We start from the raw sequence: 24769 nt of genomic DNA on the forward strand, positions 1-24769 counted from the left end.
TAACCTACAGTCTGTTGTTCATCTACAACCCCTAACCTACAGATACCTACAGTCTGTTGTTCATCTACAACCCCTAACCTACAGTTTGTTGTTCACCTACAACCCCTAACCTACAGTCTGTTGTTCACCTACAACCCCTAACCTACAGTCTGTTGTTCATCTACAACCCCTAACCTACAGTCTGTTGTTCATCTACAAACCCTAACCTACAGTCTAACCTACAGTCTGTTGTTCACCTACAACCCCTAACCTACAGTCTGTTGTTCATCTACAACCCCTAACCTACAGATACCTACAGTCTGTTGTTCATCTACAACCCCTAACCTACAGTCTAACCTACAGTCTGTTGTTCACCTACAACCCCTAACCTACAGTCTGTTGTTCACCTACAACCCCTAACCTACAGTCTGTTGTTCACCTACAACCCCTAACCTACAGTCTAACCTACAGTCTGTTGTTCATCTACAACCCCTAACCTACAGATACCTACAGTCTGTTGTTCATCTACAACCCCTAACCTACAGTCTGTTGTTCATCTACAACCCCTAACCTACAGTCTGTTGTTCATCTACAACCCCTAACCTACAGTCTGTTGTTCATCTACAACCCCTAACCTACAGATACCTACAGTCTGTTGTTCATCTACAACCCCTAACCTACAGTCTGTTGTTCATCTACAACCCCTAACCTACAGATACCTACAGTCTGTTGTTCACCTACAACCCCTAACCTACAGTCTGTTGTTCACCTACAACCCCTAACCTACAGTCTGTTGTTCACCTACAACCCCTAACCTACAGTCCGTTGTTCACCTACAACCCCTAACCTACAGTCTAACCTTGAGTTGTCTGTTCTCCTCGGTCAGTTTGCCCATGTCAGCCTGCAGTCTCCTGCACTCCTCTGATAGTTTCTTCATCTCTGAGTCGTCCACCGAGGCGCTGACCGTCTTCGCCGCCGCCTTCGCCACGGGAACATCCGCCGACTTGAACGAGTTCTGCACGGGCGCCACCATGGACGAGTTCTGCACGGTGCTCCCTTCCATGTCATTCTGGAAGAGAACGGAGAGAGAAAACACTTAGGGTGCCGCATTACCATCTGGTCGTTGCCCATAGGGTCAAACCATGCAGGGGACAGGGGTTCATTTGGGATTAGGACCAGGCTACTATGTCTGGGATTGAGGACTGGAGGTTAGGACCAGGCTACTATGTCTGGGATTGAGGACTGGAGGTTAGGACCAGGCTACTATGTCTGGGATTGAGGACTGGAGGTTAGGACCAGGCTACTATGTCTGGGATTGAGGACTGGAGGTTAGGACCAGGCTACTATGTCTGGGATTGAGGACTGGAGGTTAGGACCAGGCTACTATGTCTGGGATTGAGGACTGGAGGTTAGGACCAGGCTACTATGTCTGGGATTGAGGACTGGAGGTTAGGACCAGGCTACTATGTCTGGGATTGAGGACTGGAGGTTAGGACCAGGCTACTATGTCTGGGATTGAGGACTGGAGGTTAGGACCAGGCTACTATGTCTGGGATTGAGGACTGGAGGTTAGGACCAGGCTACTATGTCTGGGGCTGAGGACTGGAGGTTAGGACCAGGCTACTATGTCTGGGATTGAGGACTGGAGGTTAGGACCAGGCTACTATGTCTGGGATTGAGGACTGGAGGTTAGGACCAGGCTACTATGTCTGGGACTGAGGACTGGAGGTTAGGACCAGGCTACTATGTCTGGGATTGAGGACTGGAGGTTAGGACCAGGCTACTATGTCTGGGATTGAGGACTGGAGGTTAGGACCAGGCTACTATGTCTGGGATTGAGGACTGGAGGTTAGGACCAGGCTACTATGTCTGGGATTGAGGACTAGAGGTTAGGACCAGGCTACTATATCTGGGATTGAGGACTAGAAGTTAGGACTAGGCTACTATATCTGGGATTGAGGTCTAGAGGTTAGGACCAGGCTACTATATCCTGGGACTGAGGACTGGAGGTTAGGACCAGGCCACTATATCCTGGGACTGAGGACTGGAGGTTAGGTTGGGAGATTGTCCATACTAGACATGGGTTCAAATGGTATTTGTTTTCTGTTTAATCACTTTAGAGGATGTTTGATTGAGCTTGTCTGGCTGCAGTGGATTAGTGCTTTAGTCCATGATCAGTCAAACACTGGAACGCTGAGTACACCGGAAGGGAATGAGAGACACACTGAAACGCTGAGTACACCGGAAGGGAATGAGAGACACACTGGAACGCTGAGTACACCGGAAGGGAATGAGAGAAACACTGGAACGCTGAGTACACCGGAAGGGAATGAGAGACACACTGGAACGCTGAGTACACCGGAAGGGGAGGAGACACACTGGAACGCTGAGTACACCGGAAGGGGATGAGAGACACACTGGAACGCTGAGTACACCGGAAGGGGATGAGACACACACTGGAACGCTGAGTACACAGGAAGGGGAGGAGACACACTGGAACGCTGAGTACACCGGAAGGGGATGAGACACACACTGGAACGCTGAGTACACCGGAAGGGGATGAGACACACACTGGAACGCTGAGTACACCGGAAGGGGATGAGACACACACTGGAATGCTGAGTACACCGTAAGGGGATGAGACACACACTGGAACGCTGAGTACACCGGAAGGGGATGAGACACACACTGGAACGCTGAGTACACCGTAAGGGGATGAGAGACACACTGGAACGCTGAGTACACAGGAAGGGGATGAGGGACACGCTGGAACGCTGATTACACAGGAAGGGGATGAGGGACACGCTGGAACGCTGAGTACACAGGAAGGGGATGAGAGACACGCTCGAACGCTGAGTACACAGGAAGGGGATGAGAGACACACTCTGGAATGCTGAGTACACAGGAAGGGGATGAGAGACACTGGCACGCTGAGTACACAGGAAGGGGATGAGACACACCCTGGAACGCTGAGTACACCGGAAGGGGATATGAGACACACATTCTGGAACGTTGAGTACACCGGAAGGGGAGGAGACACACTGGAACGCTGAGTACACCGGAAGGGGATGAGACACACACTGGAACGCTGAGTACACAGGAAGGGGATGAGAGACACACTGGAACGCTGAGTACACAGGAAGGGGATGAGGGACACGCTGGAAAGCTGAGTACACAGGAAGGGGATGAGGGACACGCTGGAACGCTGAGTACACAGGAAGGGGATGAGAGACACGCTCGAATGCTGAGTACACAGGAAGGGGATGAGAGACACACTCTGGAATGCTGAGTACACAGGAAGGGGATGAGAGACACTGGCACGCTGAGTACACAGGAAGGGGATGAGACACACTCTGGAACGCTGAGTACACAGGAAGGGGATGAGAGACACAGGAAGGGGATGAGACACACACTGGAACGCTGAGTACACCGGAAGGGGATGAGACACACACTGGAACGCTGAGTACACCGGAAGGGGATGAGAGACACACACTGGAACACTGAGTACACAGGAAGGGGATGAGAGACACTCTGGAACGCTGAGTACACAGGAAGGGGATGAGACACACACTGGAACGCTGAGTACACAGGAAGGGGACGAGACACACTCTGGAACGCTGAGTACACAGGAAGGGGATGAGAGACACAGGAAGGGGATGAGACACACACTGGAACGCTGAGTACACAGGAAGGGGACGAGACACTCTGGAACGCTGAGTACACAGGAAGGGGATGAGACACACACTGGAACGCTGAGTACACAGGAAGGGGATGAGACACACACTGGAATGCTGAGTACACAGGAAGAGGACGAGACACACTCTGGAACGCTGAGTACACAGGAAGGGGATGAGACACACTCTGGAACGCTGAGTACACAGGAAGGGGACGAGAGACACACTGGAACGCTGAGTACACAGGAAGGGGACGAGAGACACACTCTGGAACGCTGAGTACTCAGGAACAGATGTAATTGAGCCCGTAGGTTTTTAAAGCTACTGCTGACAGTGCTGCTAAAATCTGTCTGTTTGCATCCTCACAAACCTGTGACATCTTTCTGGCTTTAGCCTCAGAGCTGGGGGCTGTCCTGAACCTCTGTAGATCACTCCTGTTGCAAACACTGCCTGGCGGGGTGGGGGGTAGACCTAGACCCAGTCTGCTGCTGAAGGGGGTACGGAACTCCCCACCACCCCGGGTAGGGGTGGCCCGGGGAGGCGGACGAGAACCCCTCTCATAGCCTGGCTCTCCTGAGAACATGGAGTGTCTGCCCGACTGCACTGGGGTGGTTAACCCTGTTGTTCCTCTAGTGAAGGAACTATTCTCCTGACCGGTCTCCTTTTCTCCTGTCCCTGAGCTGATGACCTGGTGGAGGGAGGGAGGACTACATACCTGAAAAAGTGCGTTGACCGCTTACGAGCCACATCTTCAACGTGACCCTATGGGCCCTAGATAACAGTAGTGCCCTACACAGGGGTAGAGGTGGCTAACAGTAGTGCCCTACACAGGGGTAAAGGTGGCTACCAGTAGTGCCCTACACAGGGGTAAAGGTGGCTACCAGTAGTGCCCTACACAGGGGTAAAGGTGGCTACCAGTAGTGCCCTACACAGGGGTAAAGGTGGCTACCAGTAGTGCCCTACACAGGGGTAAATGCTACCAACAGTAGTGCCCTACACAGGGGTAAATGCTACCAACAGTAGTGCCCTACACAGGGGTAAATGCTACCAACAGTAGTGCCCTACACAGGGGTAAATGCTACCAACAGTAGTGCCCTACACAGGGGTAAAGGTGGCTAACAGTAGTGCCCTACACAGGGGTAAAGGTGGCTAACAGTAGTGCCCTACACAGGGGTAAAGGTGGCTAACAGTAGTGCCCTACACAGGGGTAAAGGTGGCTAACAGTAGTGCCCTACACAGGGGTAAAGGTGGCTAACAGTAGTGCCCTACACAGGGGTAAAGGTGGCTAACAGTAGTGCCCTACACAGGGGTAAAGGTGGCTAACAGTAGTGCCCTACACAGGGGTAAAGGTGGCTAACAGTAGTGCCCTACACAGGGGTAAAGGTGGCTAACAGTAGTGCCCTACACAGGGGTAAAGGTGGCTAACAGTAGTGCCCTACACAGGGGTAAAGGTGGCTAACAGTAGTGCCCTACACAGGGGTAAAGGTGGCTAACAGTAGTGCCCTACACAGGGGTAAAGGTGGCTAACAGTAGTGCCCTACACAGGGGTAAAGGTGGCTAACAGTAGTGCCCTACACAGGGGTAAAGGTGGCTAACAGTAGTGCCCTACACAGGGGTAAAGGTGGCTAACAGTAGTGCCCTACACAGGGGTAGAGGTGGCTAACAGTAGTGCCCTACACAGGGGTAAAGGTGGCTAACAGTAGTGCCCTACACAGGGGTAAAGGTGGCTAACAGTAGTGCCCTACACAGGGGTAAAGGTGGCTAACAGTAGTGCCCTACACAGGGGTAAAGGTGGCTAACAGTAGTGCCCTACACAGGGGTAAAGGTGGCTAACAGTAGTGCCCTACACAGGGGTAAAGGTGGCTAACAGTAGTGCCCTACACAGGGGTAAAGGTGGCTAACAGTAGTGCCCTACACAGGGGTAAAGGTGGCTAACAGTAGTGCCCTACACAGGGGTAAAGGTGGCTAACAGTAGTGCCCTACACAGGGGTAAAGGTGGCTAACAGTAGTGCCCTACACAGGGGTAAAGGTGGCTAACAGTAGTGCCCTACACAGGGGTAAAGGTGGCTAACAGTAGTGCCCTACACAGGGGTAAAGGTGGCTAACAGTAGTGCCCTACACAGGGGTAAAGGTGGCTAACAGTAGTGCCCTACACAGGGGTAAAGGTGGCTAACAGTAGTGCCCTACACAGGGGTAAAGGTGGCTAACAGTAGTGCCCTACACAGGGGTAAAGGTGGCTAACAGTAGTGCCCTACACAGGGGTAAAGGTGGCTAACAGTAGTGCCCTACACAGGGGTAAAGGTGGCTAACAGTAGTGCCCTACACAGGGGTAAAGGTGGCTAACAGTAGTGCCCTACACAGGGGTAAAGGTGGCTAACAGTAGTGCCCTACACAGGGGTAAAGGTGGCTAACAGTAGTGCCCTACACAGGGGTAAAGGTGGCTAACAGTAGTGCCCTACACAGGGGTAAAGGTGGCTAACAGTAGTGCCCTACACAGGGGTAAAGGTGGCTAACAGTAGTGCCCTACACAGGGGTAAAGGTGGCTAACAGTAGTGCCCTACACAGGGGTAAAGGTGGCTAACAGTAGTGCCCTACACAGGGGTAAAGGTGGCTAACAGTAGTGCCCTACACAGGGGTAAAGGTGGCTAACAGTAGTGCCCTACACAGGGGTAAAGGTGGCTAACAGTAGTGCCCTACACAGGGGTAAAGGTGGCTAACAGTAGTGCCCTACACAGGGGTAAAGGTGGCTAACAGTAGTGCCCTACACAGGGGTAAAGGTGGCTAACAGTAGTGCCCTACACAGGGGTAAAGGTGGCTAACAGTAGTGCCCTACACAGGGGTAGAGGTGGCTAACAGTAGTGCCCTACACAGGGGTAAAGGTGGCTAACAGTAGTGCCCTACACAGGGGTAGAGGTGGCTAACAGTAGTGCCCTACACAGGGGTAAAGGTGGCTAACAGTAGTGCCCTACACAGGGGTAAAGGTGGCTAACAGTAGTGCCCTACACAGGGGTAAAGGTGGCTAACAGTAGTGCCCTACACAGGGGTAAAGGTGGCTAACAGTAGTGCCCTACACAGGGGTAAAGGTGGCTAACAGTAGTGCCCTACACAGGGGTAGAGGTGGCTAACAGTAGTGCCCTACACAGGGGTAAAGGTGGCTAACAGTAGTGCCCTACACAGGGGTAGAGGTGGCTAACAGTAGTGCCCTACACAGGGGTAAAGGTGGCTAACAGTAGTGCCCTACACAGGGGTAAAGGTGGCTAACAGTAGTGCCCTACACAGGGGGAAATGCTACCATTGGAACACATGGATATGACAATCCTTTAACCTACAAATTACTAAGCAGAAAGGAATGTGTATCTGTAACAAGCACAACCGAAGGGGATTCTCTCCGGGGAAAACTGATCAGACAGCACAGAGGACATGTTAAATGTACACGCAGCAATGTGGGGCTCCCGAGTGGCGCAGCGGCGTCACTAGTCTCTGGTTCGAATCCAGGCTGTAACCCATCCGGCCGTGATTGGGAATCCCATTGGACGGGACACACGCCCGCCGGCGTCGTCATTGTAAATATTAATTTGTTCTTAACAGACTTGCCAAATTAAATAAAAGGTTTGTATAAAAAAGGTTAGATTAAAAAAACATTAAATGTTGCCATTACTACTTCCTCCAGTTGTTTTGTTTTATATATATATATATATATATATAACAGTAGTGCCCAACATATGGGCATAGTTAGATATCCAGTACTATAGCTATACACACCCAGTTCTGACAGCAACATCTGCCTACCAAGGAAAGTCACTCCTCATGTGGAGGCTGTAGTTGAGTTTCCTTCCAAAGCCACGAGAGTTTTCACGCAAATATTCTAAAGTCAACAGGGGGGGGGGAAAGTTCATATTTCTTTCAACCAGAGGTGTCTTTTCCATCAAAACGGACTATTTAGCAGATAAATTACTGTGTGTGATGCCGTAGTGCACATAAAAGCACTTTTGCGCCCGAGTTTTTTTTATAGAATCAAATACAAAACAGTTTCAACTCTACAATGGGTTTTTGGTGTCAATGATGTCAATGATAATCTCTCTGTTTCTCTCCCTCTGTCCAGCAGCAGGACTTACCACTCTACCGTTTTCAGGAGGCAGGTCGAATACACATCTCAGCTTGGAATCCATGAGGTCGTCGGGTTTCACATCTTTCCACTGGAGGAGAGGAGAAAATGCATATGCATGTTATTCATCAGACTAAACTACTATTAGCTGCACTTGTGCCCGCACAAAACACACACACACACACACACACACACACACACACACACACACACACACACACACACACACACACACACGGGTTGGGCGATATTATGATAGTATCGTCTATCGACGATGATATACGGCCATCGTCGTTGACGACACCGTGACGGTTTAGCCTATTTGAACTTAAAAACGAGTCGGTCGAGCGCACGGCAGTGCAGCACACGAGAGTCATTTTCATATTGCTATAGCTTACTTCAACAGATATGTTATATAGCCTACAGAACGCAAGAGAGGAATACAGAAAAATCCACCAAAGCAGCGCAAAACGTCCAGTCAGAAAATAGTCTAGATTTGTCAGATGCAAATGTTGCATCTGTTGCTGCCCTCTACTGGACTAGAGGGGAAACCACCACCACCCCACCTGTTGCTGCCCTCTACTGGACTAGAGGGGAAACCACCACCACCCCACCTGTTGCCGCCCTCTACTGGACTAGAGGGGAAACCACCACCACCCCACCTGTTGCTGCCCTCTACTGGACTAGAGGGGAAACCACCACCCCACCTGTTGCTGCCCTCTACTGGACTAGAGGGGAAAACACCACCCCACCTGTTGCTGCCCTCTACTGGACTAGAGGGGAAACCAGCACACCTGTTGCTGCCCTCTACTGGACTAGAGGGGAAACCACCACCACCCCACCTGTTGCTGCCCTCTACTGGACTAGAGGGGAAACCACCACCACCCCACCTGTTGCTGCCCTCTACTGGACTAGAGGGGAAACCACCACACCTGTTGCTGCCCTCTACTGGACTAGAGGAGAAAACACCACCCCACCTGTTGCTGCCCTCTACTGGACTAGAGGGGAAACCACCACCCCACCTGTTGCTGCCCTCTACTGGACTAGAGGGGAAACTACCACCCCACCTGTTGCTGCCCTCTACTGGACTAGAGGGGAAACCACCACCACCCCACCTGTTGCTGCCCTCTACTGGACTAGAGGGGAAACCACCACCCCACCTGTTGCAGCCCTCTACTGGACTAGAGGGGAAACCACCACACCTGTTGCCGCCCTCTACTGGACTAGAGGGGAAACCACCACCACCCCACCTGTTGCTGCCCTCTACTGGACTAGAGGGGAAACCACCACCACCCCACCTGTTGCTGCCCTCTACTGGACTAGAGGGGAAAACACCACCACCACCACCCCACCTGTTGCTGCCCTCTACTGGACTAGAGGGGAAAACACCACCCCACCTGTTGCTGCCCTCTGGACTGGACCACCACAGACTGGGGGAAAAACACCACCCCACCTGTTGCTGCCCTCTACTGGACTAGAGGGGAAACCACCACCCCACCTGTTGCTGCCCTCTACTGGACTAGAGGGGAAACCACCACCACCCCACCTGTTGCTGCCCTCTACTGGACTAGAGGGGAAACCACCACCACCACCCCACCTGTTGCTGCCCTCTACTGGACTAGAGGGGAAAACACCACCACCACCACCCCACCTGTTGCTGCCCTCTACTGGACTAGAGGGGAAACCACCACCACCCCACCTGTTGCTGCCCTCTACTGGACTAGAGGGGAAACTACCACCTGTTGATCTCATATGGTTTTGTTGGGGCTGGGTTGTTGCCAAAAATGCAAATCTGGATAACTGTTTAATGCTATATTGATAGTAAATGTACAGATTATATGATAAGGGAACAACAGTTCAACCTTTTCCACTGTAACTAATACAAATGTGCCCATATTCTTGAAGAATGTGAAGCTCACTGGTTTGAGACCACAAAAATCAACCACATCGACTAAATAGTACTGCTGTTAACTATTAAAAACACTATGATTAGAAAAATAGTTCAGAGGATAAATGATTTAAAGGTACAGGTTCACTATTTCTACACGTTCTACCTTCATTAGGCCCTAATCTATAGATTTCACATGACTGGGAATACAGATGTGCATCTGTTGGTCACATACATACAAATAAAGTAGGGGCATGGATCAGAAAACCAGTCAGTATCTTGTGTCAACAGCCTGATCAACTCTCTTTCACATAGAGTTGATCAGGCTGTTGATTGTGGCCTAAGGAATGTTGTTCCACTCCTCTTCATTGGCTGTGTGAAGTTATTGGATATTGGGGGTGGGGATTTGAAACAGGCTGTCGTGGATGTCAATCCAGAGCATCCCAAACATGCTCAATGAGTGACATGTCTGGTGAGTATGCAGGCCATGGAATAACTGGGAGATTTTCAGCTTCCGGGAATTGTGTATAGATCCTTGCGACATGGGGCCGTGCATTATGCTGAAACATGTGGTGATGGATGAATGGCTCGACAATGGGCCTCAGGATCTCCTTATGGTATCTCTGTGTATTCAAATGGCCATCGATAAAATGCAATCGTGTTCGTTGTCCGTAGCTTGTGCCTGCCCATCCATAACCCCCCACCACCACCACGGGCCTCTCTGTTCTAGAGCTCTCCCACAAAAAACAAAAAAAAATCAATAATCTTGTTTGACCGAGTCTTGTCTGTTCTTTCGACCAATCGGACGGTCAAAATGCTAAAACATGCATTTCTCCATATATAGACACATCCTGTGTGTTAATAAATAAACTATATGTGTCGACTACTGAGCTGGTCTGGAATCAACTCCACAAAAAAAGAAACATCCCTTTTTCAGGACCCTGTCTTTCAAAGATCATTAGTAGAAATACAAATAACTTCACAGATCTTCATTGTAAAGGGTTTAAACACTGTTTCCCATGTTTGTTCAATGAACCATAAACAATTAATGAACATGCACCTGTCGAACGGTCGTTAAGACACTAACAGCTTACAGACGGTTGGCAATTAAGGTCACAGTTATGAAGTAGGCTTCACCAGTGGTCGGCAACCTTTTCCATTTGCAGTACCAAGTTATAGTACCATTTCTACTGATCTGTGTGCCGGTTATGATTTCCATGTGCACATTTTACCGGAACGGTTTCATTTCATTTATAATAAAAGGTCTTCATATCTCTAAATCTAATGTCATGTGGTTAAGCAACACTATATCTAAAAGGAAAATAATATAAGTAACTTCTATTGCCAACTATGTTAACAAATTCTCTAAGTGTTGTTCCCAAATTACTTTTTCTTTTCTCAGACTCACGACGCATTCAAAACCTCACATTTGGTTCACAACCCACCAGTTGAGGATTGCTGTCATAGATCATACACTGGGGCACAAGTGGCACAACATTACAGTATGTTCCTCTAGAACAGGGTTCTCCAAACCTGCTCCTGGGGAACTAGCCTCCTACAATCCTGGTGTTTGCCAGCTTCATGGCCAACCAGCTGAGAGGTGCCCTACCAGCTAAGAGGTGCCCTACCAGCTGAGAGGTGCCCTACCAGCTGAGAGGTGCCCTACCAGCTGAGAGGTGCCCTACCAGCTGAGCCACGCCCTACCAGCTGAGCCACGCCCTACCAGCTGAGCCACGCCCTACCAGCTGAGCCACGCCCTACCAGCTGAGCCACGCCCTACCAGCTGAGCCACGCCCTACCAGCTGAGCCACGCCCTACCAGCTGAGCCACGCCCTACCAGCTGAGCCACGCCCTACCAGCTGAGCCACGCCCTACCAGCTGAGCCACGCTCTACCAGCTGAGCCACACAGGACCCAGGAACAGGGAGAAACCACTCCAGCAGCTGTAGAGGTAAGAACTAGATTACTCACCATAGCATCGAGTTCAGACTCATTAGGAGGAGCAAAGATACTCTGGACCATGAATTTGTGTTTACTCTTCTCGTTGGGGTCGTAGTCAAAGGGCTGGAGCATTACTGAAATAGATTGAAGAAAAAAAAGGTTGCACACACACATCTCAGCAACAACAAAAAAAACACAAAAAAACAAGTGCTTGAATTATGCTATAACTTCATTTGAAAAGTGCCAGAATACAGTTTGAAAAAGCACGGAACACAGTTAAAGATCACACAGTTAAAGATCACACAGTTAAAGATCCAGTTAAAGATTTGTACTTCAGGAACATTCATCAGAACCCTCCATCACATCATAATGTCCCCAGGTACCCTCATTTGTTGACTTCTGTGATCGAAAAAGTCTTGGTTTTATGCATGTCAACATCAGAAGCCTCCTCCCTAAGTTTGTTTTACTCACTGCTTTAGCACACTCTGCTAACCCTGATGTCCTTGCCGTGTCTGAATCCTGGCTCAGGAAGGCCACCAAAAATTCAGAGATTTCCATACCCAACTATAACATCTTCCTTCAAGATAGAACTGCCAAAGGGGGCGGAGTCGCAGTCTACTGCAGAGATAGCCTGCAAAGTAATGTCATACTTTCCAGGTCCATACCCAAACAGTTTAAACTACTAATTTTGAAAATTACTCTCTCCAGAAACAAGTCTCTCACTGTTGCCGCCTGCTACCAAGCCCCCTCAGCTCCCAGCTGTGCCCTGGACACCATTTGTGAATTGATCGCCCCCCATCTAGCTTCAGAGTTCGTTCTGTTAGGTGACCTAAACTGGGATATGCTTAACACCCCGGCAGTCCTACAATCTAAGCTAGATGCCCTCAATCTCACTCAAATCATCAAGGAACCCACCAGGTACAACCCTAACTCTGTAAACAAGGGCACCCTCATAGACGTCATCCTGACCAACTGGCCCTCCAAATATACCTCTGCTGTCTTCAACCAGGATCTCAGCGATCACTGCCTCATCGCCTGTATCCGCCACGGAGCCGCAGTCAAACGACCACCCCTCATCACTGTCAAACGCTCCCTAAAACACTTCTGTGAGCAGGCCTTTCTAATCGACCTGGCCCGGGTATCCTGGAAGGACATTGACCTCATCCCGTCAGTTGAGGATGCATGGTCATTCTTTAAAAGCAACTTCCTCACCATTTTAGATAAGCATGCTCCGTTCAAAAAATGCAGAACCAAGAACAGATACAGCCCTTGGTTCACTCCAGACCTGACTGCCCTCGACCAGCACAAAAACATCCTGTGGCGGACTGCAATAGCATCGAATAGCCCCCGTGATATGCAACTGTCCAGGGAAGTCAGGAACCAATACACGCAGTCAGTCAAGAAAGCTAAGGCCAGCTTCTTCAGGCAGAAGTTTGCATCCTGTAGCTCCAACTCCAAAAAGTTCTGGGACACTGAAGTCCATGGAGAACAAGAGCACCTCCTCCCAGCTGCCCACTGCACTGAGGCTAGGAAACACGGTCTCCACCGATAAATCCATGATTATCGAAAACTTCAATAAGCGCTTCTCAACGGCTGGCCATGCCTTCCGCCTGGCTACTCCAACCTCGGCCAACAGCTCCGCCCCCCCCGTAGCTCCTCACCCAAGCCTCTCCAGGTTCTCCTTTACCCAAATCCAGATAGCAGATGTTCTGAAAGAGCTGCAAAACCTAGACCCTTACAAATCAGCTGGGCTTGACAATCTGGACCCGCTATTTCTGAAACTATCTGCCGCCATTGTCGCAACCCCTATTACCAGCCTGTTCAACCTCTCTTTCATATCGTCTGAGATCCCCAAGGATTGAAAGCTGCCGCAGTCATCCCCTCTTCAAAGGGGAGACACCCTGGACCCAAACTGTTACAGACCTATATCCATCCTGCCCTGCCTATCTAAGGTCTTCGAAAGCCAAGTCAACAAACAGGTCACTGACCATCTCGAATCCCAACGTACCTTCTCCGCTGTGCAATCTGGTTTCCGAGCCGGTCACGGGTGCACCTCAGCCACACTCAAGGTACTAAACGATATCATAACCGCCATCGATAGAAGACAGTACTGTGCAGCCGTCTTCATCGACCTCGCCAAGGCTTTCGACTCTGTCAATCACCATATTCTTATCGGCAGACTCAACAGCCTCGGTTTTTCGGATGACTGCCTTGCCTGGTTCACCAATTACTTTGCAGACAGAGTTCAGTGTGTCAAATCGGAGGGCATGCTGTCCGGTCCTCTGGCAGTCTCTATGGGGGTGCCACAGGGTTCAATTCTCGGGCCGACTCTTTTCTCTGTATTTATCAATGATGTTGCTCTTGCTGCGGGCGATTCCCTGATCCACCTCTACGCAGACGACACCATTCTATATACTTTCGGCCCGTCATTGGACACTGTGCCATCTAACCTCCAAACAAGCTTCAATGCCATACAGCACTCCTTCCGTGGCCTCCAACCGCTCTTAAACGCGAGTAAAACCAAATGCATGCTTTTCAACCGATCGCTGCCTGCACCCGCATGCCCGACTAGCATCACCACCCTGGATGGTTCCGACCTTGAATATGTGGACATCTATAAGTACCTAGGTGTCTGGCTAGACTGCAAACTCTCCTTCCAGACCCACATCAAACATCTCCAATCGAAAATCAAATCAAGAGTCGGCTTTCTATTCCGCAACAAAGCCTCCTTCACTCACGCTGCCAAGCTTACCCTAGTAAAACTGACTATCCTACCGATCCTCGACTTCGGCGATGTCATCTATAAAATGGCTTCCAACACTCTACTCAGCAAACTGGATGCAGTCTATCACAGTGCCATCCATTTTGTCACTAAAGCACCTTATACCACCCACCACTGCGACTTGTATGCTCTAGTCGGCTGGCCCTCACTACATATTCGTCGCCAGACCCACTGGCTCCAGGTCATCTACAAGTCCATGCTAGGTAAAGCTCCGCCTTATCTCAGTTCACTGGTCACGATGGCAACACCCATCCGTAGCACGCGCTCCAGCAGGTGTATCTCACTGATCATCCCTAAAGCCAACACATCATTTGGCCGCCTTTCGTTCCAGTACTCTGCTGCCTGTGACTGGAACGAATTGCAAAAATCGCTGAAGTTGGAGACTTTTATCTCCCTCACCAACTTCAAACATCAGCTATCCGAGCAGCTAACCGATCGCTGCAGCTGTACATAGTCTATAGGAAAATAGCCCACCCATTTTCACCTACCTCATTCCCATACTGTTTTTATACTGTTTTTATTTATTTATTTTTCTGCTCTTTTGCACACCAATATCTCTACCTGTACATGACCATCTGATCACTTATCACTCCAGTGTTAATCTGCAAAATTGTATTATTCGCCTACCTCCTCATGCCTTTTGCACACATTGTATATAGACTGCTCATTTTTTTCTAATGTGTTATTGACTTGTTAATTGTTTACTCCATGTGTAACTCTGTGTTGTCTGTTCACACTGCTATGCTTTATCTTGGCCAGGTCGCAGTTGCAAATGAGAACTTGTTCTCAACTAGCCTACCTGGTTAAATAAAGGTGAAATAAAAATAAAATAAAAATAACAACAAATGAATAATGTGTTTTTTGCAGTTTGGCACCATGGACTGTGTGTCGGGAAAACGGTCCATTACAGTACAAGTTCATTGCATATGGGATGATTTAACAGTATGATTCCTATAGTATGTCATTCCAGCCATGGACGTGACCCTGTTTGACTCACCAGAGATGGTGACGGTGGCGCCTGCATCTATGATGCCGCTGTTGGGCCGTACACAGTATCTCCTCGGAGCTGTGGTCTTCACTTTGAAACATACTCTTCTATCAGACGGGTTCTTCAGCTTCAGGTTGGTGGTGATGACATCTGTAAAAGGACCTGGTAGAGCGAGAGAGAGAGAGAGAGAGAGAGAGAGCGAGAGAGAGCGAGAGAGAGCGCGAGAGAGCGCGAGAGAGCGCGAGAGAGCGCGAGAGAGAGCGAGAGAGAGCGAGAGAGAGCGCGAGAGAAGGTTAGGTTCAAAAACATTGGAATTCGTTCGGCCTCATTTGTTACAGTTATGTATTCTCTGTAGTGTAGAGCCGCGGTACAAAGCTGTGGGAACTACAGTATTTGAGTTACTCAGTCCGGCTTTCAACTTCCTCTTAAAAAGCTTTAACAGTAGAATGCACCAGGTGCCCTTTTTGAAACAGGGTAGTGCATCAGCAGTTCTACTGTCGTTGCATACCTTAGAGCAGAGCATTTTCACTTGGGGGGGCCCCCCTTGGCAATTTGAATGCACAGTAGGGCTGTCCCCGACAACAAAATAAATAATAATCTTGGGTCGACCAATCGATTGGTTGAAATGAAAATGAAAAATCACAAAATCATGTATTTTTCCATATTTCAGACAAATCCTAATGCGTTTTAAATCAAATCAACTATATTCACTTAGCTTGTCTGATGCTTTAAGCTCACATTTTTTTTTTTAAGACATGATTAGATGGAGTCCAACCGCAGTTGACTTGATAGTGCCGGGCCGGGCTCAGTCCGTCTACACCGGTTGTCTCTCTCCTCCCTGCTGCAGCAACCACCACCAGTGTTCATCCCACTGTCCCGTGTTCATCCCACTGTCCCGTGTTCATCCCACTGTCCCGTGTTCATCCCACTGTCCCGTGTTTATCCCACTGTCCCGTGTTCATCCCACTGTCCCGTGTTCATCCCACTGTCCCGTGTTCATCCCACTGTCCCGTGTTCATCCCACTGTCCCGTGTTCATCCCACTGTCCCGTGTTTCTCCCCCTGTCCCGTGTTTCTCAAGCGGCAAATTCAAATCATTTCTGACCGAAAAGTTCCATTACCGAAATCCCTCATCGGTTTAGGAAAAAAAAAAAAAAACATTCCCTCAGCCCTGAACTCTTGATCTCTATACGTAGCACATGTATGCATCTCATGCACCTATAGCATATCAATCACATCAATAAAGTGCTGATTATAAACTCCAAACACCATAAACGCAAATTGGATGCAGGGGACGTGTGCAAATAAACTTGAAAAGGAGGGAATATTTTAGGCTACTGGTTGATCATGAGGTAAAGGTGTGGAATAATATGTGTGACTAGTAGTGGAATATACTGGAGATCATGAGGTAAAGGTGTGGAATAACACACGTGACTAGTAGTGGAATATACTGGAGATCATGAGGTAAAGGTGTGGAATAACATGTGTGACTAGTAGTGGAATATACTGGAGATCATGAGGTAAAGGTGTGGAATAACACACGTGACTAGTAGTGGAATATACTGGAGATCATGAGGTAAAGGTGTGGAATAACACGTGACTAGTAGTGGAATATACTGGAGATCATGAGGTAAAGGTGTGGAATAACACGTGACTAGTAGTGGAATATACTGGAGATCATGAGGTAAAGGTGTGGAATAACATGTGTGACTAGTAGTGGAATATACTGGAGATCATGAGGTAAAGGTGTGGAATAACACACGTGACTAGTAGTGGAATATACTGGAGATCATGAGGTAAAGGTGTGGAATAACATGTGACTAGTAGTGGAATATACTGGAGATCATGAGGTAAAGGTGTGGAATAACACGTGACTAGTAGTGGAATATACTGGAGATCATGAGGTAAAGGTGTGGAATAACATGTGACTAGTAGTGGAATATACTGGAGATCATGAGGTAAAGGTGTGGAATAACACATGTGACTAGTAGTGGAATATACTGAAGATCATGAGGTAAAGGTGTGGAATAACACACGTGACTAGTAGTGGAATATACTGGAGATCATGAGGTAAAGGTGTGGAATAACACATGTGACTAGTAGTAGAATATACTGGAGATCATGAGGTAAAGGTGTGGAATAACATGTGACTAGTAGTGGAATATACTGGAGATCATGAGGTAAGGAAGCAGCACTGCGTTCATAATGTGTGTTAAACAGGTGCTGTTAGATTACAATATCATTTTTCGGAACATTGTCATCACAAAATAAATTATAAGCGCCGAGTGTTGTAATGGTTTTTTTTTTTGTGTGTGTGTAAGCCTTTATGACAGCAATTACAACAACAATTTTTTAATTTTTTAAATAGTCTAATTCACTGGTGAATGCAATTTCCCAAAATTGTTTATTTTTTAAATCTTTATTTAACTAGGCAAGTCAGTTAAGAACAAATTCTTATTTACAATGACGGCCTTGTACCTTGTCAGCTCGGGGATTTGAACTTGCAACCTTCCGGATACTAGTCCAACCACTGGTGGTTAGAGTGTTTACTTTAAGCTAATTAATCAAATCATGAATGACTCCTATGCTGTGTGATGACATTAACTTACTGATACAGTAGCCTATATAAGCATTCAAATATATAGTAATAATAATAATAATAGTAATAATAATAGTAAGTTACAGTATTAAGACAATGTTACTCTTTGGCCTCCAGCTCAATGGTGGTGATACAACGCTGCCTTACTAATGTCATCTTATTAATATAAGCAAAGAGATCAAGAAAAATAACATTATTAGTATTATTTTTCAGACAATTTGGAACGGTGTAGATATGTGTATATCTACAGTATCTATCTATATACACACGCCTGCGCTGTCTTAGCTGGGGAAGGTGTCCTGTTGGAAGGTGAACCTTCCCCCCCAGTCTGAGGTACTGAGCGCTCTGGAGCAGGTTTTCATCAAGGATCTCCCTCTGTACTTTTCTCTGTTCATCTTTCCCTTCGATCCTGACTAGTCTCCCAGTCCCTGTCGCTGAAAAACATCCCCACAGCATGATGCTGCCACCACCATGCTTCACCGTAGGGATGGTGCCAGGTTTCCTTCAAACGTGATGCTTGGCATTCAGGCCAAAGATTTCAATCTTTATTTCGTCAGACCAGAGAATCTTGTTTCTCATGGTCAGAATCCTTTAGGTGCCTTTTGGCAAACTCCAAGCGGGATCTCATGTGCCTTTTTACTGAGGAGTGGCTTCCGTCTGGCCATTCCCCCATAAAGGCCTGATTGGTGAAGTGCTGTAGAGATGGTTGTCCTTCTGGAAGGTTCTCCCATCTCCAGAGAGGAACTCTGGAGCTCTGTCAGAATGACCATCAGGTTCTTGGTCACCTCCCTGACCAAGGCCCTTTCCCCTGATTGTTCAGTTTGGTCGGGTGTCCAGCTCTAGGAAGAATCTTGATGGTTCCAAACTTCTTCTATTTAAAAACAGTCCACTGTGTTCTTGGAGACCTTCAATGCTCCAGAAATATTTCGGTACCTTTCCCCAGATCTGTGCCTCAACACAATACAGTCTCGGAGCTCTATGGACAAGTCCTTCGACCTCATGGCTTGGTTTTTTTCTCTGACATGCACTGTAAACTGTGGGACCTTATATAGACAGGTGTGTAACTTTCCAAATCATGTCCAATCAATTGAATAAAATAAATTAAAAATTAAAAAATGTTTTTGTCATTGTGGGGTATTGTGTGTAGATTGGATTACATATATTCTACAATGAGGGGGAAAAAGTAACATCCTCCCGAGTGGTGCAGCAGTCTAAGCATCACTACAGCCTGGGGTTCGATCTCAGGCTGTGTCATTACCGGCTGTGTCCGGAAGGGCACAATTGGCCCAGCGTCGTCCGGGTTGGGGGGGGTGTTTACTTGCCTCATCGCGCGACTCCTTGTAGCGGGTCGGGCGCCTGCACGCTGACTTCGGTCGTCAAATGAACGGTGTTTCCTCCGACACATTGGTGCGGCTGGCTTCCGGGTTAAGCTGGCAGGTGTTAAGAAGCGCGGTTTGGGGAAACATGTTTCGGACGCCGAATGACTCGACCTTCACCTCCCGAAGCCTGTTGGGGAGTTGCAGCGATGAGACAAGACCATAAGAACATAATCAATCATAATACTATTGAGGAGAAAAAGACGGTACATTTTAATTAATGTTTATGAATAAGCCTGGAAAAAGTCATGGGGTCTGGATACTTTCTGAATGCACACACACACACACACACACACACACACACACACACACACACACACACACACACACACACACACACACACACACACACACACACACTTGTGGATAATAAATATCATGAAACTAAACAGCTAATTTAGCCTTAATTAGCTTTGAATTAACCTGAACAAAAAAAAATCCTGGGCTAATGGTTTAAGCCTTTTGAGGGGCTATAAAACTCCCTGTGAACTTCAACTCCATATTGAGTTACTACATAAGTCAACGGGCCGACACCGGGCCGACACGGGGCCGACACCGGGCCGACAATGGGCCTGGGATCTAGACTGTTGTCTAGGCCATCCATGACCAAATCTGAACATGTACATTTACCGCTATACCAACAACAACTGACTATAAACACACCATTCTCATACATAACGTTGTCCACACCATTCTCATACATAACGTTGTCCACACCATTCTCATACATAACGTTGTCCAAGGCTACAAGCCAAATCAATGAAGCTTTCCTCAGCTCAGCTAATGTCATTTGGATCGGGATCCCATGTCCTCCATATCGGGAGACGGAAGGTCTATGTTTACACAGGCAGCCCAATTCTAATATTTTACCACCCGTGTGTCTTTTGACCAATCAGATCAGATCTTTAGCCAATAACTGGGCTGCCTGTGTAAAAACGCAGCCTTTGTAACATCAGATCGGTTGACTGACTCAGATTAAAGCCAAGGAGATATTATTATTATTTATTATTAGCCAAAGTTCCCATATGGCTTCCTGTTCCCTATGGGTCCTGCTCTAAAGTAGTGCACTACATAGGGAATAGGGCTCTGGTCTATAGCAGTGTACTATATAGGGAATAGGGTTCCATAGGGCTCTGGTCTAAAGTAGTGCACTATGTAGGGAATAGGGTTCCATAGGGCTCTGGTCTAAAGTAGTGCACTATATAGGATAGAGGGTTCTATAGGGCTCTGGTCTATAGCAGTGTACTATATAGGGAACAGGGTTCCATAGGGCTCTGGTCTAAAGTAGTGCACTATATAGGATAGAGGGTTCTATAGGGCTCTGGTCTAAAGTAGTGCACTACATAGGGAATAGGGTGCCATATGGGAAGCTTAGCCTACAGCTGCTCTCCATCTTGTGACAACTGGTCTGCTGGCCTTAAATTAGGACCTTAATTACAGTCAGCATAGTCTTAACATGGTCCAGATTTGATGGCTAGGTACAGTTATTTTCTGTCATGGTCGCCAAAACAGCTGGAGGCAAGGTCATCAAAGTCAGCCATAACTCAATCACACCAATTAGTAGCTAGTTAGCCCGTTAGGAGATGAACTGACGTTGTTGTTGTGTACTTGGTTTCACTGCTGAGAGGTGTTATGGTAGGTTTTTGCCGTGACCTGGCTTTAAAAGAACACTGTTCCAGACATTTACATTACATTTAAGTCATTTAGCAGACGCTCTTATCCAGACCAAGGGATCAAGACATTGAAGTTTAAAAAAAAAAAAATAAAAAAAAACAGACATTTACAAAAACTAACACAATTCCACACAGCTGATTATCTTGGCAAAGGAGAGATGCTCACTAACAGGGATGTAAACAAATCTGTGCACAACATTGGAGAGAAATAAGCTTTTCTTGTGCGTATGGACAATTTCTGGGATATTGTATTTTTTGAAACATGGGATCCTTCACTTTACCTGTTGTGTTAATATCCCTGTTCAGTCTAATATCCTTTACCTGTTGTGTTAATATCCCTGTTCAGTCTAATATCCTTTAGCTGTTGTGTTAATATCCCTGTTCAGTCTAATATCCTTTACCTGTTGTGTTAATATCCCTGTTCAGTCTAACATCACAAAACAATGTGGCAAATAAAGCACTTTTTGTGTTTTGGGCCTCCGCCTTGAGGCGTCACTACAGAGCCGAGTTCCATCCTGTGTCGCAGCCGGCCACGACCAGGAGACCATGAGGCGTCACTACAGAGCAGAGTTCCATCCTGTGTCGCAGCCGGCCACGACCAGGAGACCATGAGGCGTCACTACAGAGCCGAGTTCCATCCTGTGTCGCAGCCGGCCACGACCAGGAGACCATGAGGCGTCACTACAGAGCCGAGTTCCATCCTGTGTCGCAGCCGGCCACGACCAGGAGACCATGAGGCGTCACTACAGAGCCGAGTTCCATCCTGTGTCGCAGCCGGCCACGACCAGGAGACCATGAGGCGTCACTACAGAGCCGAGTTCCATCCTGTGTCGCAGCCGGCCACGACCAGGAGACCATGAGGCGTCACTACAGAGCCGAATTCCATCCTGTGTCGCAGCCGGCCACGACCAGGAGACCATGAGGCGTCACTACAGAGCCGAGTTCCATCCTGTGTCGCAGCCGGCCACGACCAGGAGACCATGAGGCGTCACTACAGAGCCGAGTTCCATCCTGTGTCGCAGCCGGCCACGACCAGGAGACCATGAGGCGTCACTACAGAGCCGAGTTCCATCCTGTGTCGCAGCCGGCCACGACCAGGAGACCATGAGGCGTCGCTACAGAGCCGAGTTCCATCCTGTGTCGCAGCCGGCCACGACCAGGAGACCATGAGGCGTCGCTACAGAGCCGAGTTCCATCCTGTGTCGCAGCCGGCCACGACCAGGAGACCATGAGGCGTCGCTACAGAGCCGAGTTCCATCCTGTGTCGCAGCCGGCCACGACCAGGAGACCATGAGGCGTCGCTACAGAGCAGAGTTCCATCCTGTGTCGCAGCCGGCCACGACCAGGAGACCATGAGGCGTCACTACAGAGCCGAGTTCCATCCTGTGTCGCAGCCGGCCACGACCAGGAGACCATGAGGCGTCACTACAGAGCCGAGTTCCATCCTGTGTCGCAGCCGGCCACGACCAGGAGACCATGAGGCGTCACTACAGAGCCGAGTTCCATCCTGTGTCGCAGCCGGCCACGACCAGGAGACCATGAGGCGTCACTACAGAGCCGAGTTCCATCCTGTGTCGCAGCCGGCCACGACCAGGAGACCATGACGTCACTACAGAGCCGAGTTCCATCCTGTGTCGCAGCCGGCCACGACCAGGAGCTACAGAGCCGAGTTCCATCCTGTGTCGCAGCCGGCCACGACCAGGAGACCATGAGGCGTCGCTACAGAGCCGAGTTCCATCCTGTGTCGCAGCCGGCCACGACCAGGAGACCATGAGGCGTCGCTACAGAGCCGAGTTCCATCCTGTGTCGCAGCCGGCCACGACCAGGAGACCATGAGGCGTCGCTACAGAGCAGAGTTCCATCCTGTGTCGCAGCCGGCCACGACCAGGAGACCATGAGGCGTCACTACAGAGCCGAGTTCCATCCTGTGTCGCAGCCGGCCACGACCAGGAGACCATGAGGCGTCACTACAGAGCCGAGTTCCATCCTGTGTCGCAGCCGGCCACGACCAGGAGACCATGAGGCGTCACTACAGAGCCGAGTTCCATCCTGTGTCGCAGCCGGCCACGACCAGGAGACCATGAGGCGTCGCTACAGAGCCGAGTTCCATCCTGTGTCGCAGCCGGCCACGACCAGGAGACCATGAGGCGTCGCTACAGAGCCGAGTTCCATCCTGTGTCGCAGCCGGCCACGACCAGGAGACCATGAGGCGTCGCTACAGAGCAGAGTTCCATCCTGTGTCGCAGCCGGCCACGACCAGGAGACCATGAGGCGTCGCTACAGAGCCGAGTTCCATCCTGTGTCGCAGCCGGCCACGACCAGGAGACCATGAGGCGTCCCTACAGAGCCGAGTTCCATCCTGTGTCTCAGCCGGCCACGACCAGGAGACCATGAGGCGTCACTACAGAGCCGAGTTCCATCCTGTGTCGCAGCCGGCCACGACCAGGAGACCATGAGGCGTCACTACAGAGCCGAGTTCCATCCTGTGTCGCAGCCGGCCACGACCAGGAGACCATGAGGCGTCGCTACAGAGCCGAGTTCCATCCTGTGTCGCAGCCGGCCACGACCAGGAGACCATGAGGCGTCGCTACAGAGCCGAGTTCCATCCTGTGTCGCAGCCGGCCACGACCAGGAGACCATGAGGCGTCACTACAGAGCCGAGTTCCATCCTGTGTCGCAGCCGGCCACGACCAGGAGACCATGAGGCGTCACTACAGAGCCGAGTTCCATCCTGTGTCGCAGCCGGCCACGACCAGGAGACCATGAGGCGTCACTACAGAGCCGAGTTCCATCCTGTGTCGCAGCCGGCCACGACCAGGAGACCATGAGGCGTCACTACAGAGCCGAGTTCCATCCTGTGTCGCAGCCGGCCACGACCAGGAGACCATGAGGCGTCACTACAGAGCCGAGTTCCATCCTCGCAGCCGGCCACGACCAGGAGACCATGAGGCGTCACTACAGAGCCGAGTTCCATCCTGTGTCGCAGCCGGCCACGACCAGGAGACCATGAGGCGTCGCTACAGAGCCGAGTTCCATCCTGTGTCGCAGCCGGCCACCAGGAGACCAGGCGGCTACAGAGACCATGAGGTCGCTACAGAGCCAGTTCCATCCTGTGTCGCAGCCGGCCACGACCAGGAGACCATGAGGCGTCGCTACAGAGCCGAGTTCCATCCTGTGTCGCAGCCGGCCACGACCAGGAGACCATGAGGCGTCGCTACAGAGCCGAGTTCCATCCTGTGTCGCAGCCGGCCACGACCAGGAGACCATGAGGCGTCACTACAGAGCCGAGTTCCATCCTGTGTCGCAGCCGGCCACGACCAGGAGACCATGAGGCGTCGCTACAGAGCCGAGTTCCATCCTGTGTCGCAGCCGGCCACGACCAGGAGACCATGAGGCGTCACTACAGAGCCGAGTTCCATCCTGTGTCGCAGCCGGCCCGACCAGGAGACCATGAGGCGTCACTACAGAGCCGAGTTCCATCCTGTGTCGCAGCCGGCCACGACCAGGAGACCATGAGGCGTCACTACAGAGCCGAGTTCCATCCTGTGTCGCAGCCGGCCACGACCAGGAGACCATGAGGCGTCACTACAGAGCAGAGTTCCATCCTGTGTCGCAGCCGGCCACGACCAGGAGACCATGAGGCGTCACTACAGAGCCGAGTTCCATCCTGTGTCGCAGCCGGCCACGACCAGGAGACCATGAGGCGTCACTACAGAGCAGAGTTCCATCCTGTGTCGCAGCCGGCCACGACCAGGAGACCATGAGG

At 49.8% G+C, this 24769-nt stretch overlaps 1 protein-coding gene across 1 annotated transcript in view; it reads right to left on the bottom strand.

Annotated features, from left to right (window-relative positions):
• LOC124042188 (vesicle-associated membrane protein-associated protein A-like) overlaps nucleotides 1-24769 on the bottom strand; it is a 49053-nt gene that overhangs the window by 11076 nt on the left and 13208 nt on the right. Inside the window, exons 2-5 of the mRNA XM_046360591.1 lie at nucleotides 15366-15518; nucleotides 11617-11720; nucleotides 7769-7849; nucleotides 839-1048 (exon numbers count right to left, since the gene is read on the bottom strand). Coding sequence (XP_046216547.1) covers nucleotides 839-1048; nucleotides 7769-7849; nucleotides 11617-11720; nucleotides 15366-15518 — 548 coding nt within the window. The remainder of the gene's footprint in view (nucleotides 1-838; nucleotides 1049-7768; nucleotides 7850-11616; nucleotides 11721-15365; nucleotides 15519-24769) is intronic.

This window comes from Oncorhynchus gorbuscha, linkage group LG08, assembly GCF_021184085.1.
Source record: "Oncorhynchus gorbuscha isolate QuinsamMale2020 ecotype Even-year linkage group LG08, OgorEven_v1.0, whole genome shotgun sequence".
Taxonomy (NCBI): Eukaryota; Metazoa; Chordata; class Actinopteri; order Salmoniformes; family Salmonidae; genus Oncorhynchus; species Oncorhynchus gorbuscha.